General features: G+C 35.7%; 1 protein-coding gene across 4 annotated transcripts; it reads right to left on the bottom strand.

The window, feature by feature from the left end:
* Window positions 1-1,011: 1,011 nt before the first annotated feature.
* On the bottom strand, window positions 1,012-22,098 carry LOC134538344 (acylpyruvase FAHD1, mitochondrial-like). Of its 4 annotated transcripts, none has more exons than XM_063379583.1 (5): window positions 21,941-22,097; window positions 9,496-9,592; window positions 6,505-6,648; window positions 3,825-4,057; window positions 1,012-2,435 (listed from the first exon to the last, which is right to left on the bottom strand). In XM_063379583.1, the coding sequence occupies exons 1-5, from the start codon at window positions 22,024-22,026 to the stop codon at window positions 2,306-2,308; spliced, it is 690 nt and encodes a 229-aa protein (XP_063235653.1). In that variant the 5' UTR covers window positions 22,027-22,097; the 3' UTR covers window positions 1,012-2,305. The 4 variants fall into 4 exon arrangements, with proteins under 4 accessions (XP_063235653.1, XP_063235655.1, XP_063235654.1 ...); XM_063379585.1 differs by having other exon boundaries at window positions 3,825-4,030; XM_063379584.1 differs by having other exon boundaries at window positions 1,012-4,030; window positions 21,941-22,098.
* Between the last annotated feature and the right edge of the window lie 81 nt (window positions 22,099-22,179).

Genomic DNA, 22,179 nt, shown 5'->3' with positions numbered 1-22,179 from the left:
TTCTTCAGAAGAAAACTTCCTAAGAATTCTTAAGTGTTCAGAATAATTGGAATATACTATACTAGTCAAAATTAACACTGCAGGCTAGGTTAAAGGAAAATTATACCGTAAATCTCATAACACATATCTTTACTTTGTTCCCCAAATCTTTGCTACAAAACTAATAAAACTAAATAAAGCTTATTTTAGAAACCTCCAGTTGAAATATTACATTTAAATAAAGTTGGTAGATAGGAATTTTTTCTTATGCTTCATTTGCCGTCAGCAGTATTGTAAGTTAATCACCTTATCTGTACATCAAGATCGCCAGAGAAAAAAAAAAATGTAAAAGTTCCAAGGTTGTACTCCCAGGGCTGTGGTATTGATAGTCTTTAAGAGATTACTAGCATTTCAAAGTAAAAATGTGATATACTTAATAAAAGTGAGAAATAAATTTTGCTTACCAAAAGAAAATGTAATTTTTTTAAAACGCAAACTGGTTACCCTAAAAAAATACTTACTAAATATATATTATACACACTGTTAGAACTGTTTTTATTACAACTTTAAACATCATGATGACAGCACTTTGAAATTGCATCTACTATGTAATGCATTGCATGTGTCTAATATGCAGTGTGCTGATGGCTAATGCTGTGTAGTTTGAATTCCAAAATATAGAAGTTTTTTATTTCATTTATCAGGTTCTACATCAAAAATATAATTGGTTGAAAAATATACATAATAATCATAAGTAGATGTGTAAACGTTTCCATTAATTCCATTATTCCATTTTTCTTTAGTACGTTTACAAGGAATGTACCTACTTGGAAACTCTGTTGCCAACGATATTACTTGTAAAATAAAACTGCAAGGCAGAGCTTTGTAACATTTGTACTAATTTTAAAAACTTCTGCATTGCAGTTTTACAAGTGATATCATTGGCAACTGAGTTTGCAAGGATTTTACTTGTAAAAGTACAATATTATTTTTACAGTATATGTGTAACGGAAACAAACTGAAGCCAATGTGTAGTTTACCAACAGTAGTTTATTATTATACTTAAAAAAAAAACAAAACAAACATATTATTGCTGTTTAGAATGTAACAGACAACAAAAGCTACACAAGAAAACCTCCTGAAAATAACAATATAAAAAGGTTTAAATTACAAGATTATTTAAAACTAAAACATAAAATAAAGCCTTTTGACACCAATCTTTACGGAGTCAACCTTAAGTTTTTATTTATTATAGAAATGTGCAAATGTCACCCTAAATGTGCTATCCACAACCCTAGTTTTTAGAGTTTCTATAAAACTAACAGTGTGTCATCAGATAACGGATGATGAATGCTCAAAGGTTTTTGTTGTAGAGGGTACTGCAACTGCAATGCGACACATCACACTCAAACATCTCAAGGTAACAAAATTGAAGGCTTGCAAGCAGGTACATCTGCAGACTTGTTACCAGAAATATTTTAAGTCCAAAATCTCCACCTTAAATGATCCCCCTAGTCAGGGGTGTATTTTTGTTAGTGAGGCGGGACGATAAGTACGATGCTCGCTGGTGCTTCTGAAGCGGTCTCGCCTCTAGGCGCAGTGCTGTAGACTGGTGTCGTGCATAGAACTATTAGATTCGAGCGAAGACCATAACATTAATCGGCGGAGAAATGAAGATAAATGTGAAATGCAAGTTCTTTCAGTTTCATACCTAAAAAAAATATTCTGCCAACACACGTTTTAGCAGTTTTCAGTCTTCTAAAATTACAGTTTAAAAAGGAACTACGGTAACGAAACTACTGAAGTGACCCCAGAAGGCGCGGCTAGCCACCTCACGGACCAGCAATGCTGCCCCCACTAGGCCTGTCGTCACAGTCACAGTCCTGGGACCCAGCCGCTGTATCAGTAGGTACCCACCACGCTGCCCTGTGGCAGGGCAGCACAAAAGACCGCCTACCAGACCCCACCCTCAGGTAAGAACAGGAGGAGGGCGACAACAATGCCTACAAGTCTTGAGAAACAAACCACCATTTTTATGTTCAGTCCTTGACTGTTCCATGCTGCGGTATCAAAAACTTTTTTTTGAGCTCAAAAACTGACCCCTCGTGTCATGGGCATAGTACCTAGGTGGAGGGGAGGGGGTCAGGGCTCCCCTGGAATTAATAAACCCCTCACCGAGAGGGCTTACTTACACGTTCAAAATCATAACTGTGAAATGGGATTCGATTAACGTAAACGTCAAAACTTAATATGTTTTATAGAAAACTTTCAGTACAGATTAAAAGTTTCCTGGCTTATTGTATGCATATAGGCCAAAATATATACACTATACAAAATGCAAGCATCCTAACCGAAGATGAATTGTGTCGGTTAAAGCCCACTTGCAAAACTCAGATAGTGTCCTGCAATAGCATTCACAAATAAACTCACCTTTTACCACACATCTTGATTGCACACTGAAAAGAGAACCATGAAGTCTTCAGTTAAACTGTTTAGAAAATCTTAAATTTTATAAAAAAAAACTTTCATCTTTTAAAGTTTTATTTCTGAATCCTTCTATCCTGCAAATCAACTGACATATATCTTATTATTGACTCTCTAATCTCAAGTTATAAAATTAATGTAAATTGAAATTTCTAAAAATTATTAGCTATGTATACTACTCAAACTTGTTATATAAAAAATTTTAAGCTCCAAATAAGAATAACAACTTTAAACATACAGCAAGTAAATATAAATATATTTTTTCATTCAATTATATCTAAATACAAAAAATCATGGCAGGATTGCTATATCAGTCAATGATTACGTATAATGTAACTTCAATAAAGTTGGCATGCAAAGAGTCAAATCTCATTACAACATACCTGGAAAAAAAAACACAGTTTGGTACTTAATTATGTAAGAACTTCATATGAAACTATACAAAATTGTAAAAACATCTTGTAAGATTTTGAGAATACACTGTTCAAGATAAGTTGAGACTTTTGAAATGTGTTGTGAGAATTCTTTTGAATTTGGCAGCTGAATGTTGTGACAAACAAAAAAAAAACAACATACATTCATGTAGTACCATACTAGTTAATTATTTGTAAATACTTATTTTGCCAACTTTACAAAAAAATTTTGAGCCATCAAAGTACCAATTTTTTCTTGCAGCACCTGTCACAAAAAGTCTCTTCTTATCTTGAATGGAGTGTATACATACACTGTGTAATGTAACTTGTTTCAAATTTGACAGTTCCCAAAAAAAAAAAAAAAATACCAATGGTCTGAGTATCTCCAAGTATTCTTCCATCACTGCTGTTCTGTGAACATTGTTCGCGTGGTTGTCAGCATTTGAGACAAGTTCCACGACACAGACTATTCTTCAAAGTAAGGTACTTTGTAATTAGTAAGAGACCTGCAAAATTGGCGGATTCATTGACCTGTAGGATGGACTCCACAGTCCTTTAAATACTCGTGGAAATGACACCTGTCCATTGGCTGCTGACGCGCGAGACGTCTCAACTGGGCTGTCCGTAATTCGGCACTTTCTTGGTTTAGTGTTTCCCCGTTGGCTCACAGTTCCCCCGGATAAAATGTGGGCCAATGGCAGAAGCGGTACGAAGGTATAGTTGTTTTGATGCTAGCCTATCGCGAAATGAATCCACGAATTTTGCATGTCTCTAGTAATGAGATTCGACCGAGCTGGACTGCGGCAGTGTTACTTGTCGGCCCTGACGGGGAACTCCATGCGGAGCACGTCGGCGATGCCCGCCTCCACCAGGTCCCCGTCGTGCACCGGGGTGTGTCCCGGGGGGGAGCCGGTGAGCACCAGGTCGCCTGGCTCCAGGGTGATGTACCTGGTGATGGCGGCGAGGAGCTCGGGCACGCGGAACACCAGGTCCGAGGTGCTGGCGTCCTGCACCGGCCGGCCGTTCACCCGGCTCCAGATGCGCACGTCGTGGGGGTCGCCCAGCTCCTCCGGGGACAGCAGCCTGCTGACGGGGCAGGCCGTGTCGAAGCCCTTGGCGAACGTCCACGGCAAGCCCTTCCTCTTCGCCTCGTCCTGCGACCGGGGCAAACCTCCGCACATCTGCAGCCAAGATCTCGGTGGTTTCAAAACGCTTCTGCCAATACTATTTGTTTTTGTCATTTGAATCAAATTTTGAATTGAATATCTCAATATTCAAGAATATAGAATATTTTTACACTTCACACAGGAGTCCAATAAAATTTTGATCCAAAATACAGTAAAATTAAATAAAGGAATATACATAGAACCATACCAACAAAAAAGTGTAAATTATAGGAAAATTAAAATAAAACCTGGCATACAGTAAAAAAAATTAGTTTCAAAATAGTTTTGTTTATATAACTGATTACATACATAAACTAGAGTATTATTTATAATTTTAAATCATAATCACTGATTTTTTAAAATATAAAAACCAATGTGTGAATAATGTTACAGGAAACACATCTAAATTTTGCAATAAATCACATCTGCCTCATATGTTACATTTTTTTTGCTACATTTTTTTTTATGAACGAGTGCCGCATGGTGTAAGGATCTATTGGTACAAAATAATTTAAAAATTAGTATATACACAATTTGAAGTGCAGAATCAAATATCAAATTATTCACAAATATAGAACATTTTTCGAGTACTCTCAGACCTGTACTTATTAACTGAGAAAACATATTAAAATAATAATATTTTATGTATTTATAGGTTCAGTGATAAATCTATTTTGCAAGAAATTTTTTCAAGTGGGATTTGCTGAAATACCAGCCAAATTTCAGAACAATTTCCATTTGACATTATCTCTAATACATTATGTGATACAAAACAAAGCATCTGATTAGTAAATTGTAGAATGCATTTTATACTCCCTCAGGGTTACACATTTATATGAGGATATAACATATGTTATCATCCAGCAAATGGACCTAATAATGATTTATAATAATTTCTAGAGATGTGCGAAAACTATTTTTTTTTTCCAATTAAAAACAAATTCAAAGACAAAGATCTAAGTCTTTACGAATGATGAAGCTGAAGTCCACTTAAGTATTTTGCTACATTAAGCAAAATCCATACTGAGTGCTTGAGTAAGGTGTTTAATCAGCTCATCCTGCATACCACACAGTTAATAAGAAGGATGTACATTTGATAGTTACCTCCCTCGGCTGGAAAAAAAAAGAAGCTAAAATTGTAAAAACCAAAAATTATTCATGTAATAGCAAGATAAACTAATGAAGTACGTACATTTTAAAAGTGAACAACTAGGTATTATTGCCTACATATAACTATGCATTATTTCAAATATCTTTAACAAAAAGGCAGTGGTGCAAATTTTGAGACATTGTCAGGAATTCAGTATACTACACCCAGGAAACATTAATAGTCTTAAAATTTGGTATGAAGAATCTAGCTCACTCTATCTCTCACCCACTTTATGTATGCAAAGCTTAAATGATCCAAACAATTTTAACACGGAAACAGTTGACAAGACAATCAAAGATAGTTCTGAACATAAAAAAAAAACTGTTCGAGTTTCTGAGATAGGCTGTTTTGAAATGATATTGTGACTACAAATTTCCATTTCATACTATTCTAATTTTTCTCTATGCTAGGTAACATAATGAATACTGTTCAAAGATCAAATGAGTGTGAGACGGACGGTGCGAGCAGCTCACATGGCGTCAGACTACAGAATGAGCCAATCCACAGAATACCGGGTTGATGCCCCCGCCCACACGGTGTGTAGAGCCTCAGAATAAACCACACAATTCGAAAACTGATCGCGATATCCAAGTGGTGTCTGTTCACGAAAAGCAATTGAGTATACGCTGAGAGCGGACGAGTAGTTCTTTTTCCATACGTTGTTAATAAACTGTATTATTTTTTAATGGTGAAAACGCTTAAAACACATGTTTCCAGAATAATTAAGCATGAAACATCCGGTATATGATCTTGAAAGCACTCGAGGGACTTGCATCACACACCACTTCAATTTCTCCACCGTATGATGTTACGGTTGCCGCTCAAATCTTAGTTACTCTATGCGTGACAAGAAGACTCTGCACCAGTGCTTAGAGGCAACACTTCGCATGCAGTGGCGTAGCCAGGATTTGTGTATGGGGGGTGTTAAAAAGCATACTTCCCCCCCCCCCCCCCCCCATTAAAGAATTAAAGTGGGGGGTCCGGGGGTCCTCCCCCAGGAAAATTTGGATTTTAAGGTGTAAAATAGTGCTATTTTAGCAGTTTTCGGTTCTTAAATTTAAATATTGTAATGGTAAAATTTTTATTAATTTTAATATGAAATTTGTTTGTTGTGATGAATAAGAAATTAATTAAAGATTTGGAGCTAAAGGGGGGAAGGAGGGGGGTGGGGGTTTGAACCCCTAAAACCGCCCCCTGGCTACGCCCCTGCTCACATGAAGCACCGGTGAGCACTGCACTTACCATCCCGCCTCACTGACACAGATGCACACAAGCTATAAACTAGCAACCGCCACAGTCCCCACGCACGCACCATGAGGTTGACTTCGGTCATGTCCAGCGCCAGGCAATACCCGCCCACGTAACTCATGGCTGAGTCGGGACTCACGTTCCTGCACTTGGTGCCGATGATCACTCCCAGCTCCACCTCCTCCTTGATGAGGAACCCGGGCGGGATCTCAACAAAAAACAAAAACCAGACACTAAACAAACGCACCAACGCTAACTGCCGACGACGAAGGTACAGTAATGCTGGTTGTTACACATAGGCAATAGCACAGTATTTAACTGAACATAATGTGACAGTTTTTTTATTACCAAAATTGCTAAACCTAAAGGTGGGGTTTCACATTATGATTGCTAACTTGTAACTTCCCTGCTCATGCTAATTTACAGTGACGTGAATAGCTTAGTTGAAGAACCACTCACTCTGCCTCGCAACTATGTCACTTAACGCCACTTTGGACCGCTGTTAATTAGTGCCTCCTGAACCTCTGCTTAGTTCAAGAACTACACGATTTGCCTGTGAACTGTCACTAGCGCCACTTGAAACCTCTTGCTTGGAAGGGGGGTGTCAGCAGGCGTGACAGATGAGGCAGGACAACGCTTGGAATACCTTGAAGGGGAGGGGAGTTAGCTCACCCTGGCAACCCCCATGTATCCCAGCATTCCTGCTCTCTGACACGCGGTGTTTGAACTACAGCCGTAAAACTCTTTTTTATTCTTCTAATTGCTGTTTGCTGTTTCAAAACACGCCATGTTTATCACTCTATTGACAGAAAGTCGCGCTAGAAAATATTTTTATAAATATGATATACATTTTCTAATTTACATAATTTTAAATTCCTGTGTGTTTGAGTTGTGATTTTTACCCCATAAGTATTTTTACATACACTCATAATCAAAAAGTTTGGGTTTGCATTACATTCAGTCACATTATTTTTTGGGTGGATACTCTATTAACTGGGAGTGACATGTTGGTTAACTTATTAAGAATGAATGAATAAATAAATTAATTTTTTAGATGGTTATAAACTGAGGTGAATTGTAATAATACTGAAAAAAATATAACTGTTAAAGATTTATAATAACCACAAACAGTTGGAAATGCATTATTAAATAAAAAAACAATTGTTACCATGAGTTTTTTAAAATTTTAATAATCTGAATGAAATATTAGTTAACGTGCAAATTTCAAATGTATTCTAGGTTAAAGGTTGTTAAGGGGGGCATGTATTGATCCCCCCCCCCCCTTCTCTCTCTCTCTCTCACACGAATCTTTCTAAAGACAGGGAAGATTCTCGTGTACTGATCGTGGACTTAAATAAAATTTTACTATGCTCAAAATTAATGTAGGGCTGTGCACACAATTCCTTATCTTTCGAGATGTTGATTGCAGAAATGCTTTGCATCCTGTTTTCGAAACATATGACTGACTGTTCAAATGGGTTATTTTAGGCAGTTCCTATTTGAAACTACGCAGAGCCTACAATTAACACATAAATCCCTAAGCAAATTAATGTTTAGGCAGTTAGCGTGGCAAATAGGTGCTAATGCTCCGTAGATATTTTACAATTACACAGTAATTACAAACATTGATTAGTATCTTTGGAACATGTTTTCTTAAAGGAATGTAGGGTAGGTGGAAAGCTGGCATTTACAACAGTTCACTAAAAGCAAATCCTTCAAAAAAATTTAATAAAATTGAGCTTTTTATTATGTAGGCTAAAAGTAAGCCAGAATCCTGTCAAACAAAAAACATTCTGGGTAAACTTAGGACAACTTTCATGCAAGAATCTCAAGGAAACTCAATGCTAAATATGTTTAATTGCATATGTGTTTCACTGACTTGCAGGCAAATGAAACTCTAACAAATATGATTGGTTTCGAAACACTCCCATAGATGCATAAGCTGTTACTAAAAATTTATCTTAAGCAGATTACTACACTTATAGTACGTTTTTAATCCTGATTAAAGTGGCAAATCCCAGCTCATGCATTATCTAAACACTTGCGGACAGCAGAAAACCAGGAGTGGAGAGAGAATCTAGTCCAGCTGAAAAGTTGGGCTGGAGTTTAGAAAACCTGAGTGGAAATTTACGCTAGGTAAATGCTGCCAATAAATTGAAATGGGATAAAAAAATCATATATATATTAAGTCCAAAAATTTTTGTGGATCATATTTGATAAGCATTTAGAGAATGTTGAAGAAAAATGATAGAGTTGAGCTAATGTTTTAGGTATTTTTTAAAGAACTTAATACTGGACATTTTAAGGACGGTTGTTCTGTTTGTAGCTATATCTGCCAATACATTTTTATTTTTATTCATTACTTTCATATTGTATTCTATTCACTCTGTTTTATGTTTTCATCCTAACTGAATATTTTACTTTAGACATTCTAAAAACATCTGCACTCACTCCATTATCTATCCAGTCCAAAATTTCACAATAAATGTATAAAATGTACATAGGTATCTGTAATTGTTACCAACACTTTATGTAGTATGAACACATCACACTTGTCAAGAAAACTCTCTCCTTACAAGTGCTTTCAATATCTCTTGTCCTTGTAAGAACTACCTTTGTGTTATCATGTGCAATTATATCAGCCTTCTTGCTTACTCGTTAACTCCTGTTCACTTATGGACTGGAGGTTTCATGCCTAAAAATTATTTTGAAAACACATGTTTTAGCCATTTCCACTCTTTTAAAAGTACAGTTAAAAAAAAAAAACCGCAAGGGAACAGAACTAGCCCGCCACAGTATTCTTAAATGCACTCAAAAAATTTTTAGCAGTTTTTTTTTTAAATTCTGTGGATTTTTCTGAAGCTCTGCACACCGTATGTGTACCCAGGTAGGCGGGGCCCTTAACACTGGTAGTGTTAGGGCAAAACGTTTCACAGTGAAACATCACACGGACAAGAAAAAAATATACTTTGCGAGGATTTGGTTATGATTGGATTGGCTGGCATGCACAGAGAAGAGAATGTTTCTTAACATATTTTGTTAATTCTAACTGTACCTTTATGTCCTGCCCTTCTGTGATATAAGATGAAGTTGGCTTCAGGAACAGAACTGGCTGAGAGGGTTTAGGGAGGTTCTTCTCTGCCAGAAGAGCACTATAATCAATTATGTAAAGTTATTCAAAACAAGAACACAATATTCACTACCTCTAAAGTCATTTAACACTCACAATAAATTTTTTAACATAAAATTACTAGTTAAAAGAAAAGAAATTACAATAAATTTATTTTAAAATAATTACAAAGTTTCACAACAAAAAAAATATTTAAAATAAAAAATTAAGAGCCATTACAAACTGTTTTATAAGTCTTAAATACATATTTTAGATTTATTTTTATCTCAAGTCATCAAAAAGTGAAAGTCACCTTATAGCCTATCTATTTGGTAACACCTTATAATCAAGATTGTCTAGTATAATCAAAATCATTTAGTGTGTGAGGGAGTCTTACTTTTTATTAGGTCTTATGTTCAAGGCCTTCTTTCAATCTAGGTTACAATTATGATCAAAGATGTCTATTATTCAAGCTGTCCTAAATTCAAAGTAGTCTACATGTGAGATGTTATTATATTCACGGTCATCTTTACATTGGAGTTTGTCTTATATTCGAGTTAGTCTTAGAGTTAGTCTTATATTAGAGCTCATCTTACATCAGTATTTATTTTATATTCGAGTTTCTATTATATTTGAAGTAACCCTACACTTGAGAAGAACTTACATTTTAGGACATCCTAAACTTATGAACAGCTTTCATTCAAGATAATGTTATACTGACGTCGACCGGGGCTACGCCCTCCCTAAGCCCGATGTGTCTCACGCCGTCGCCACCCCTCTCCTCCCACCACCACCCTCTATTTCAAACCTCCCGCCCCGTGTGCAGGTGTGTGTGTGCGTGTGAGGCTGCCGACAAGAGGCGGGAGTAAAGTCTGTGCCACGACCCCTTTTATTTTATTATTCAATTTTTAGGTTTACCTAACTGTCTTTTCTTTAAATAATATTCCCTAAGTGTTTATGTTTTAAGTGCTAGTTGTAAGGACGGCGCAGCGCCCCACGCGGCAGGCAATGGAACTACCCGCAACTAGTATGAACCATAATCATAATTAAAATAATCAATACTCAACTTAAATAATTAAGGAAACTTTGTTATAATTTTATTATAGAATATTTAGTGTAATTGTTTTAATTAATTATGTATTAATAAATAACAGGAGAGGCTAACGGTAAATCCAGCGCTTTTCGGCCGCCATGCTGCCCTGGCCTCTGCAGTCGCTTCCGTTCGTCACCCGGGGTAGGATGCTTGGTGAACACCGCGCAACTTCACATTTTTCTTAATCAACTGATCTTTTAACATCCGCCGGACTTTTTATCATTCTTAAACCTTTTTTGTATCTGCGAGGCCTACTCCGGGTGGCCAACTCGTTTTAATAAATATTTAAGTTCAATTCGGACATTTAATCACGAACCACGTCCAAAACTCACGAGGCCAGGCCACGAGGTGACCTGGTCAGCCTGTAAACTGATTCTCTCCCACCGTTGGCGTTGTTAACAGTTTCATAGTATATGTAGGTGTAGCGCGATTGGAGACGTGTTGTAACGTTGATGAAATAAAAGGAGTACGTCGAACGTGTGATTTTAAGACGAGTGACCACGTGTCCCTTTTCCTGAACCTCGAGGCGTGTGGGACGCCTGAAGAGCCCACTGTAACGAAATCGCATGCTAAGGGAACCTAGCCTAGTCCTACACGGGTCACGTCACCCCCTGAAGAGTCTCCGCCAGGTCCACATGCCCACATCATGTGGTGGCGCCCACTCCGACATTTAATTTGTTCGTTCCCTTACATCCCTAGTACGACAATATAAATGCACAGATATGATGCTTAACATGTAAAAACTGGGATTGATAGTTTCAATAACTATATTTCTTTCTTAGAGAAGAATATAATTAATTATATTGACTTCTAACTACTACATTTTTTTTTATAAAATTTAACTAATTTTTTCCTCAGCACTAAATATTCTTTTAACTTGAAGATTTTTGTTTTGTTATATTTCATTTACAGAATTCTTGTTGGAACTCAGTAAAAGAGTTTCAAATTGTTTAATATCAAAACCACTAGGTACAACTCTAATGAAAGCTAGGTATGTCTTACAGCATTGAGTGGTCACGTACCAAAGGCAAGCATCAACTACAGTGGACCATGTTGTAATATTTTTTGAAAGGGCAGAGAAATTTCAACTTTAAACATGCGAAAAATATATAACGGGATAAAATAGTATTAAAATTAAGGTTTGTGGGTTAAGTAAATGTAAATTTGAAACAGGATAAATTTAAATTAGGGGTTCACCTTGGTAGACTATGTCCTGTCATATGTTAAGTTCATACTAACCACACAATATAGGCTAACTTCATTTTAGGCCTAATGAAGTTTTCTTTTTCCCATAAGAACAATATAAATTCCAGGATTTAAGTTTACAGAGAACCTGAAACACATAGGTAGCCTGTCTTGTTTTGAAGTGTTTCTGATGTTGATTTGACTAATATGGTAGGCCTATTTCAAAGATTTTAAGTATGCATTGTTTATTTTTTTCAATTTGTGTTTGTTGTCCTGTCATTTGTTATTGATGTGACGTCTAATAAATCGATGAAGGCCGGCTGCACGCACAAAAAAGTGTCCCATAACGCACATTGTCCCGTTACGCTGTGTCCCGTTACACTCATTGTACGCTTGCGCCGCATCTATCTCTCTTCCACTCGATTGGAACAACCATCGATTTGACTTTTTCTAGGCAAATTAAACTTGAAACACTCCCATTCGTTTCCTACTTTTCCTATCATCGTCCTATCCTTAACAGAATAACACAGATTGGAAGAAGTTAAATAGCAAACATGTATAAAAGTTATAGATAAAATAATCTCTTCGTTAAAGTAATCAACATTTTTGAATTAATGAGTGCAAATAAAAGTAAATTTATCAATTAAATTGTAGATTACATTTCACTCCTTCTTTGTATCCATACAAAATAATGATAATTCAATAAAAATGATTCAATTTTATTCATAAAAGTATGCAATCATTTCATCAATGTTTTGTTATGACGTTGTCACGTTAAACTTTCGTCCGTAAACCGACTTTACAGACAACCTTTTTTTTTTTTTTTTTTACTAAATGGATAGTGGTAATCTAAACTGTAATGAGTAAGTATAGTATACCTATATATATACACACACACATATATATATTAATACAAATACATATACAGTACATACATATATATATGTGTGTGTGTGTGTGTGTTTTTTTAATGAAATTTATTCCCTGTGGCTAACACACCAACATGTACTGAGTGAGGCCATGTAACGATGACATGATGGATTTGAATTTGGCAGGACAGTGTCTACAAGAACATGATGAATATATTATAGGTCTTTATTAATATCTTTTTATAAAATAGTGTTACAATTTTTTTCTTATATCATACAAATAAGCAACATGAGCAAATGTAATACCAAATAAATCTACTGGTCTCAGAAATATGCCAATTTTTTAAAGTTAGAAAGCTAAAAAACCTTTCTCTTAGAACATTTCCACATGATTTACATGAACAGTCTTCAGATATTTATATTTAATGTGAGACTATAAAATGAATTAATTTAAATCATCAAAACATGAAATGTAAGTTGACAAAAAGCAGTTGGAAAATAAATCTTCATGACTTCCAGCACCATCACTGTTTATTTCTGGATTTTTATTTCACGACACCCGACTTTGTAGCATAGGGACTTCCGTGGCATGTACATACCCTCATTTCCCTGGTTAGCTGTTCTGATTTCAGGTTTCAATAGTTTTCAGAAATCACTCCAGACAAATGCTGGTTATTGTTTCTAACAGGCAATGGCTGAATCCTTCCACGATTTCTCTTAAATGTAGTGTAGGTACTTGTCAATCTGTCATCATAACCACGTTGCCGTTGAGGCATAAAAATAACTACCCACCCACCCACACTGACATCTATACAATGTTCACTCCACAGGGCACTGTTTAGCCAGGTGATGGACATTAGCTTATGGTTCAGGCCGGTGCCAGCGGACGCTACTGTGACACTGCTGGCGCAGTGCTGGTCCCAAAGTGTTTGCATGCTACGAAAAATGCCAGTACTTGGGCAATGACCCTCGATATAGGAAAAGAGTGATGGTATCTACATCATTTGCTTCGTTGCTTGGCAGAAAAAATTAAATTGCATACAGTAAAGTAAGTAATTAAATGACAAAATAAAATTCAAGAAAACTATGTAAACGTTCACTACAATCCAGGGCTATTCCAAATCATGAGCGTCAGGCATTCCATAGTAACGGGTGTTACGTCCGGACAACAAAAAAAGTCAATATTAAATAAACTAAAAATGTTAAGAAATCATTTAACATACCTGTTAATAGCACTTTGCTAAATGAATATAAGTATTGCTGTAGAAGCAGTTTATTAGCATATCAAATGCAAAATAAAGTATGGAAAAAATGGTAACGGGTGTTACAGCAAATGGACATCTTACTTTAGATCAGAGTGATTAATCTCAAAACTCTGTGAACTGAAATTAAAAAAAATTGGAAAAAAATTATGAATCCAAGCCAAGCTTATAGGCTTCACACTGATGTCAAGAAGTTGTTTGTAGACAAACTATTAACCAATCCATTAGTAAAATAGTAAAGTAACGGGTGTTACAAGGTTAGTAACGGGTGTTACACATCCTAAGTAGGCCTACCCATGGATATTGTCCAAATTATAGGTCCAAGATGACAACATAATGAAATAAAAGTAAGGTGTAACTTGTCTATTTGCTAAAAAATATGTTTCATTTCAAAATAAGCATATATATTTACTTTTAGTTCTCACAGCTTAAAATAAATATATTTATATACGTCTACTAATATTTTTAAACATTACTTATCTAATAATTTCCAAATTTCAACATCATTGTTTCATTGTGTATGTATACTGTTTGGTTGGTTGGGTTATTTACTAATTAAGTACTTAAATTAAATGAACACATATAATATCCTCCTAATGACAATTTTCATTAGCCTAATTCACAAGATTTCTGAAATATCACTGACGACATGCTCAAGTTTCCATTAAAAATTACACTATAGCAAAACGGAATTATAAACTGACTTATTACTACAAGTAAATGTCTACCTAAACTCTTTCAAACACATCTACTTTTTTTTTAAAATTTGTACAGAATTGTGAAAATACCCTTTGGCTGTACGTTTGGGTTTGGTAATTTACTAATTACTTGATTGAAATGTACATATGTAATGTTTCCATCATCAGCAATAAAGACAGTTTTGTCTGGTCCACAAGATTTCAAAAACATCACTGACAAACACTTTTCATCATCTACACTTCCTTGAGAAATTGCAGCATATCTAAATACAGTTCCTTCTGAATTATTGTGACCTCGCAAGCTTGGAACATTTATTATAAAAAACATACCAGACTGTATATCTCCTGGGCTAGCAATAGGAAAAGTTTCTATAAACTGGCAACTTTCAGGATTGTCCTCACTGTCTGAATCTGAGTACACATCATTGTAATGGAGACGACACCCAATCTCTGTCAACACAGATACAGATGGTTCAAAATCAGATTCATCAATTTCAGCTCTAATCGTAACTTTTGACATCAAACTTGATGAGGTCTTCCCAACTAGAATGTTATTAAAATTGTACACCCTGAAGTGATGACTTGCTTGTATTTGTGGAATTGGAAAAACACTTTTCCAGTAGTTATTTAGTACAGTTTCATTCTGTAACACCTCTGTCTTGTCAACATAAAAACTTTCTATTCCAGTAACTTTCCTGTTTACGTGATCATGGAATGAAATCTCTAGCAGTTTCAATGTGAATTCTTCTGTCTCCTTTTACTGTCATCCACACATGTCGTTTGACTGTAGATATTATATTAAAGTGTTCCCAGCAAAATAAACTAAGAGGTATTAAGGACTACAAACAAGACATGAAAAAGAAGTTTCATGTTACTACCTAGTTTTAATTTAAACACACAACTTTGGCATACACAGCCAGGAGAGTGTTACACTTTCTTTTACACATATTACTTAAAATAATCCAAGGTACGCTACTTTACTATAATTACATTTATAATTTAAATAGCTTGTGAAAGTTTTGAGGCAGTTATTGTGGGACAGTTTGGCAGATAAAATTCCAACTAACCATTTAAAACAAGAATTGGTTTCATAACACATCTAAAAAATTCTTTTCGGTTAAGTTTTTGTTTTCCAGTACAATAATATGGTACCTGAACAATTTCTGTACACAAAATCAACATGTTAATAGCACTTGTAACACCCGTTACCAATGCTACGTAACACCCGTTACCATATTTTTACTCCTTAAATTTCAATATTAATATTTTCTTTGGTAATCAAAATGCTACTGAGAGACATGACCTCACATTTGTTAGACATTAATTTTATAAGTGTTATGGTTTAGTTATTATGTAAACTTTTATATGTTTTTGGTAACGGGTGTTACACAGATGATATCAAAATTAACTTGAGCTATATTGAATCAATTTTAATTATTTTACTATTATTGAGAATGCTGCAGTAAAGTATAAACTTTCAACAAGGTCACTGCACTAAAATCAAAGGCATCAACTGATTATCAATATTAAAAACAATATTGCCAACTTAATGAACAATTTTACTCTTTATTCCCCACACTGATAGACAAAGTTAAACTGTAGAAAACAAAATAAATAATTAATGAATCATAATAATTTTTTGGACAATGGACTGTGAGACTTTTTTCTACAGTATTACGTGAATAAACATTGTTTATAATTTTTTTAAATTTTTTGCTCTTAGGCTCATTTTGGTATGGAATTGCCCGCCTGCAATTAAAATACACACTTTCATGTGCTCATTAAATACTTGCATATTTTTATTGTTTATAAATAAAATCTTTCTTCACATAGAGCTTCTGTTTACTATCCGCAGCACATTGTATGGTTAATACAAATGTTTTAATATTTATTCTTATAAATTTTGCTCATATTAAATATAAAGTAATAACAGAGGGAATAAAAAACAGCCTAACACAGATGTCCTGCCGGTCCCAATCATGAAAACTGGCCATCGTGACTGTAGCATCACTGCATGTACCGTCACGGAAAGCCAGAGTGAAGTCACGCGACACCCAATCAACTTCCAGAATTGGGAACAGGGTAAATATGTAGAGTAGCGGTATTTCCGAAAAAAAGTGCTAAAAATCCGAAAATACTTTTATTATATGCTCTTTCACTTCCTCTTTTCATTAAACCCGGCGGAGATAAGAAATTCCAAATACTTTAGGAGATATCTAATTTTTTTAATTTTTATAGTTCGGTGATATTTGTTACAAAAAATTTTAAAATTCCGAAAATACTTTTATTCTATGCTCTTTAACTTCCTATTTTCATTAAACCCGGCAGAGATAAGAAATTCCAAATACTTTAGGAGATATCAAATTTTTTAATTTTCATCACAACACTTGTGCATTCATGCGGCTTAGACAATTGTTTCTTGTTTACGAGTATGAATTTTTTTTTTCGCGACGTAGGTGAACGACTACATCATTTTCTACTAATAGCAAAGCAATTGTACCCGCCTCTAACTTAGGTGAGTTTTCAACGTTTCAAATTTTAATGTTTTTGGATATTGTTGCGCAAGTAATAAGTAAAAAAGGTAAATATGTATTTGAGCGGTGTAGCAAGGTTCAAACCATGCTAATTGCTATTATTTTTGTAGCAGCAAACCACGGTCTGATTACCATCTTTGCCTTGCTGGGTGGATCTTTAGGTTTCACCAGTTTATCAGAAATGAACAAAAACAAGGCGTGATTCCGTCTGAAATATAATTACTCCATACTGAGGAAACTTATAACAGATACAAGAAAATATTAACGTACAATATTAATTACATTCTTAAACAGCTCTCAGGTATATTCAAAAAAAATTATTGGCCGGCCGTACATGGAATTATCAAAAGTTTCATTTACTAAAAAATACATAAACCAATAAAAAAAAATACAAATATGTTTAAACGATCCCAGGATATATAATTAAAGTCCAGAAATTATGTTTATCTAATTAACTGCATCTGACAACGTAATTTAAAGAAAGTTCAGAAAAGGGTCAAAAGATACAGAAGCACCGGAGGTCGGGGCTTCGTTTCCCGGAGATCACGCGGGTACATGATGCCAGGGCGCTTGTGTCCTGTTGTGGAAGGGAGATGAAAATGCCAATTCGGCGTCCGGCTCTCGGACCCTGTCTGGAACAGTCCGAATCAAAACTGATCAGAACTTGTACACAGACAGTATACGGGGCAGAAAATGCCCGGAAAAGTTAAGGGGAGGTTGAGGAAAGTCGCGGATCGTCACTCACCAGACAGGGGAGTTGGCTTCTGTTTACAGATGCGTCGCCAGCCAGGAACTGGATCCCGCGATTACGTGGCTGAGCGCGGTTGATTTCTTCATTTCAAAAAAAAAAAATTTAAAAGAAAAATAGTTATTACACATGTACTACGCAGACAGACTAAACTACTTAAAAAAAATTATAGGGATAGCATCCCTTATTTAAGCGACTACATAGTCGGTTGCGGCCGGATGGAAGTCTTGCAGTGTCTCGTCGATCCGCCGATTTTCGCAAAACAGTCCGTCTGCAGTCGTGACGCGAAGTGTCTCGCGGAGAACCGCGTCTCGTAATTAAAAGTAAATCTTTAATCATTTTGGGGGGGAGGGGGCTGGGAGTCCGGACCGAAAGGTCCCGAAGTTCCCCGAGAGGGCGTCATAAAAAAACTCTGACTGATGTCTCGAAGTTGGTAGCACTGGCCGACTTTAGCGCTACCTGTTGAGGGCTGTCTGAAATAAAAAAAGAATCGACTCGCCCAAGGCGTCTGCTTTACCAAGGGAATAAAGGGGCAGTCAGGTGCTACACTCTGGCGGCCTACAGGGTAAGTTGGCTGGGCGGTTAGCGAGTTTGCCGCTAGGTATCGTGTGCGGTCCATCTTGGCACACATTTTTTATGCAAGGCGTCCTTGGAGACGGTCGCTGTCTGCTGGGGTTTCTGACCTGTCATTGGCCTTAGGCGAATTCTTAGAACTGAGAGGGAAGAGGGGTGGAGTAAGAGGGGGGAGAAAACGCAACGACGCTGGGAACAAGCATCCATGACGTGCTTCCAGGGGAGAGAACCTAATACGTATTCGTGACAGTTAAGGCTATGGTCAGCTCATCTCTAAGAAATGGTAACAGCTCGTCCAGAGCTGCTGTAGGCGGTTTTAGTCATGAAGTGAAGTAACGTTACAGGCCTGGGACGTGCCTGTAAGCGAGGGAAATTTTAAGCGAGCTGCCAACAAAGTATTAGATCTGCAAAATATCAGATACGTCTCTGGGAAAGGTGCTTCAGACTACTGGCACAAAGTTTAACTTAGGGGAGTACACCAGCCTAACAAAGTGTAAATCGCCCTTTAGTAACCAAATTATAAAGCAAATAAAATTTCCAAAAATAATTTAAAATTATAATAAAATTAAAAAAAAAAAAAAAAAACGTGTCGAAATGCCTAATTTCCGGCACAGCGGTATTTGCGAAAAAAAAATGTTAAAAATCCGAAAATACCTTTATTAGATGCTCTTCAACTTCCTCTTTTCATTAAAAGTGGTGGAGATAAGAAATTCCAAATACTTTAGGAGATATCAAATTTTTAAATTTCATCATGTAGTTGAGCAGTATTTGCGAAAAAAAATGTTAAAAATCCGAAAATACCTTTATTATATGCTCTTCAACTTCCTCTTTTCATTAAAAGCGGCAGAGATAAGAAATTCCATATACTTTAGGAGATATCGCCATTCTTTTTTTGCTATACAAGACCTGTGTAATCAATTGACCGTCGCAATTTTTTTTATTGCCATGTGTTTGTGAATGTCTAATTAATGAAAATGGTTGATTAGGTAAGGTCAGTTACATTATAAATACTTTGAAACTAAGCGTACATTAAAAATAATATGAATTAATTTCAATGGTTCTTTAGTTTTAAAGTATTTATAATGTAACTGACCTGACCTAACAAACCGGGACAAAGGATGAACAGTAACAACTCACGTAAAATTTTTTTGTTACTTATTACTTGCGCAACAATAACAAATAAAACTTTAAAATTAGAAACGTTAAAAAGTCGCCTAAGTTGGAGGAGGTAATTAAACACTGTTTTAAACAATAAATGAACTAAATAATCACGTATTGGTTCATTTGAATTCTGGCCTATCACGAACAATCACGTGACATCATTATTCAATAAAAAAATAGATACTCGTAAACAAGAAACAAGAGTGAAAGCCACATGAATGCACTGGTATAATTGTGATGAAATTTTAAAATTTGATATCTCCTCAAGTATTTGGAATTTCTTATCTCCGCTGCTTTTAATGAAAAGAGGAAGTTGAAGAGCATCTAATAAAGGTATTTTCGGATTTTTAACATTTTTTTTCGCAAATACCGCTCAACTACATATGATGAAATTTAAAAATTCGATATCTCCTAAAGTATTTGGAATTTCTTACCTCCGCCGCTTTTAATGAAAAGAGGAAGTTAAAGAGCACAGAATAAAAGTATTTTCGGATTTTTAACATTTTTTTCCGCAAACACCGCCCAACTACATATTTACCGTAAAAAAAAAAATTACGTGAGTTCCTACTGTTCATCCTTTATCCTGGTTTGTTTGGTCAGGTCAGTTACATTATAAATACACCTATACCTCACTTAGCACGACTAATTTGTTCCTAAAAATGCTCGTGTTATTCGAAATCGCGTATTCTAAAGCATTAGTTTCCATAAATAGCAAGGCTAATTTATTTAATGTATTCCAAAATTGTGCAGGAATATACTTTACGTAATATAAATGCATTGAAAAACACTCTACTATAAATATGTCACACCATATATCTTTATATGCCTCTAATCACACTTTGTATGACAAATACGACACCGCGTAACGGGAGATACGTGGTTATGTACTTTATTGTCAGTCGGCTGGCTGACTTGCCTGCCTGGCATGACCTTCAATTCATGTTGCGTACCTTTCCAAACCATCCTTTACTGACAGTGAAACCGATATTACTGTAGGGATGATTATAATTTAATTTTTCAAAAATTAAAGTTTTTATTCGCGTATCACCACCTGGTACACACCAATCCTGTCAAGCCATTTTTTTTTCATTACAACATTCATTTAACAACCTTTTCCATGTGAATCAACTGTTAATTCTGTTCCGGTATCTAATGTCAAATATATTCCCACTAGTACAAACAACAGTATCAGACTTATATAAAATTTTGGTAAGAGTCCTTATTTTGTACGATTGTGTGCACAGTTGACTTGCTTAAAACTAAAGTGCGACCAACATAAGCGTGGCCTTCATGACAATCTGCGTGCCATAATACTTCTAGTTTTGTGTAAAATACTTGAACATGATGCATTATGAAAGAGTGATCAAGCACGTACAGCTACAACGGTACGGCACGGCGGCATACGCGCGGACGTTAAAAACATTTTGTCCTTTACACTCCATAGCTGCAATTTAACTTGCCACAGCTGATGTTTGTACAACAGCCGATAGTGTAGACAGACCTGCACGCGATTCTCTCCCCCCCCCCCCCCCCCCCTTGTTTGGCTAAATTAATCCCACAGCACATGTTCACAGAAGTTGAAACGGACTTTGTGGCGTCGTGCTCGACTATTTTTTTTCCTTCCGAGATTTCGTGCTAACGGAAGTTTACAGACGTGCTATTTGAGACTGGGGCAGTAAAATTAAAATCGCGCTAAATGAATTCGCACAATCTGAAGCCGTGCTAAGTGAGGGATAGGTGTACTTTAAAACTAAACTACCATTAAAATTAATTCACATTATTTTTAATGATTGTTTAGTTTGAAAGTATTTAGAATGTAACTGACCTGACCTAATCAACCATTTTAATTAATTAGACATTCACGAACACACGGCAAGATAAAAAAATTGCGAAAGTCTAATGATTGCACAGGTCTTGTATTGCAAAATAAGAACGGCGATATCTCCTAAAGTATTTGGAATTTCTTATCTCCGCCGGGTTTAATGAAAAGAGGAAGTGAAAGAGCATATAATAAAAGTATTGTTGGATTTATAGCATTTTTTTTCGCAAATACCGTTACTCTACATATTTACAGACTTCCCCCCCCCCTTCCACCAAAACCGCAGAAGCCTATGCTATGCAAGAATGACCCCCTCAGATAATCTGGAACGGAATGTAAAAAGTAAGGGAAACGGGTGGTACGGGTGTTAAGGACAACCTAACTTGTGTACTTCTGAAAATAAGAAGGCATGTTAAAAAAAATTTTCATAAATTTTGTTTTCTACTTACAAATAATTCAAACCAGCTCCAACTATTTTCCTGCCCGCTTTAACGAAGTCCGACAACGGCATGACTAGGAATGGATTTGGTATCATAATAAAGTTAAGCTACAAGCATTTATAGATAACAACATAAACAAGATAAAAATATAAACAACCATAGACTACAAACATAGGTGTCACTTCGACTACAAAATGACATAAATAATTAAACCTTAACAAGATAACAAGTAGAAAATTAAAACTATA

Source organism: Bacillus rossius, chromosome 13 (assembly GCF_032445375.1).
Source record: "Bacillus rossius redtenbacheri isolate Brsri chromosome 13, Brsri_v3, whole genome shotgun sequence".
Taxonomy (NCBI): Eukaryota; Metazoa; Arthropoda; class Insecta; order Phasmatodea; family Bacillidae; genus Bacillus; species Bacillus rossius.
This window is presented reverse-complemented; position numbering and strand designations above follow the sequence as displayed.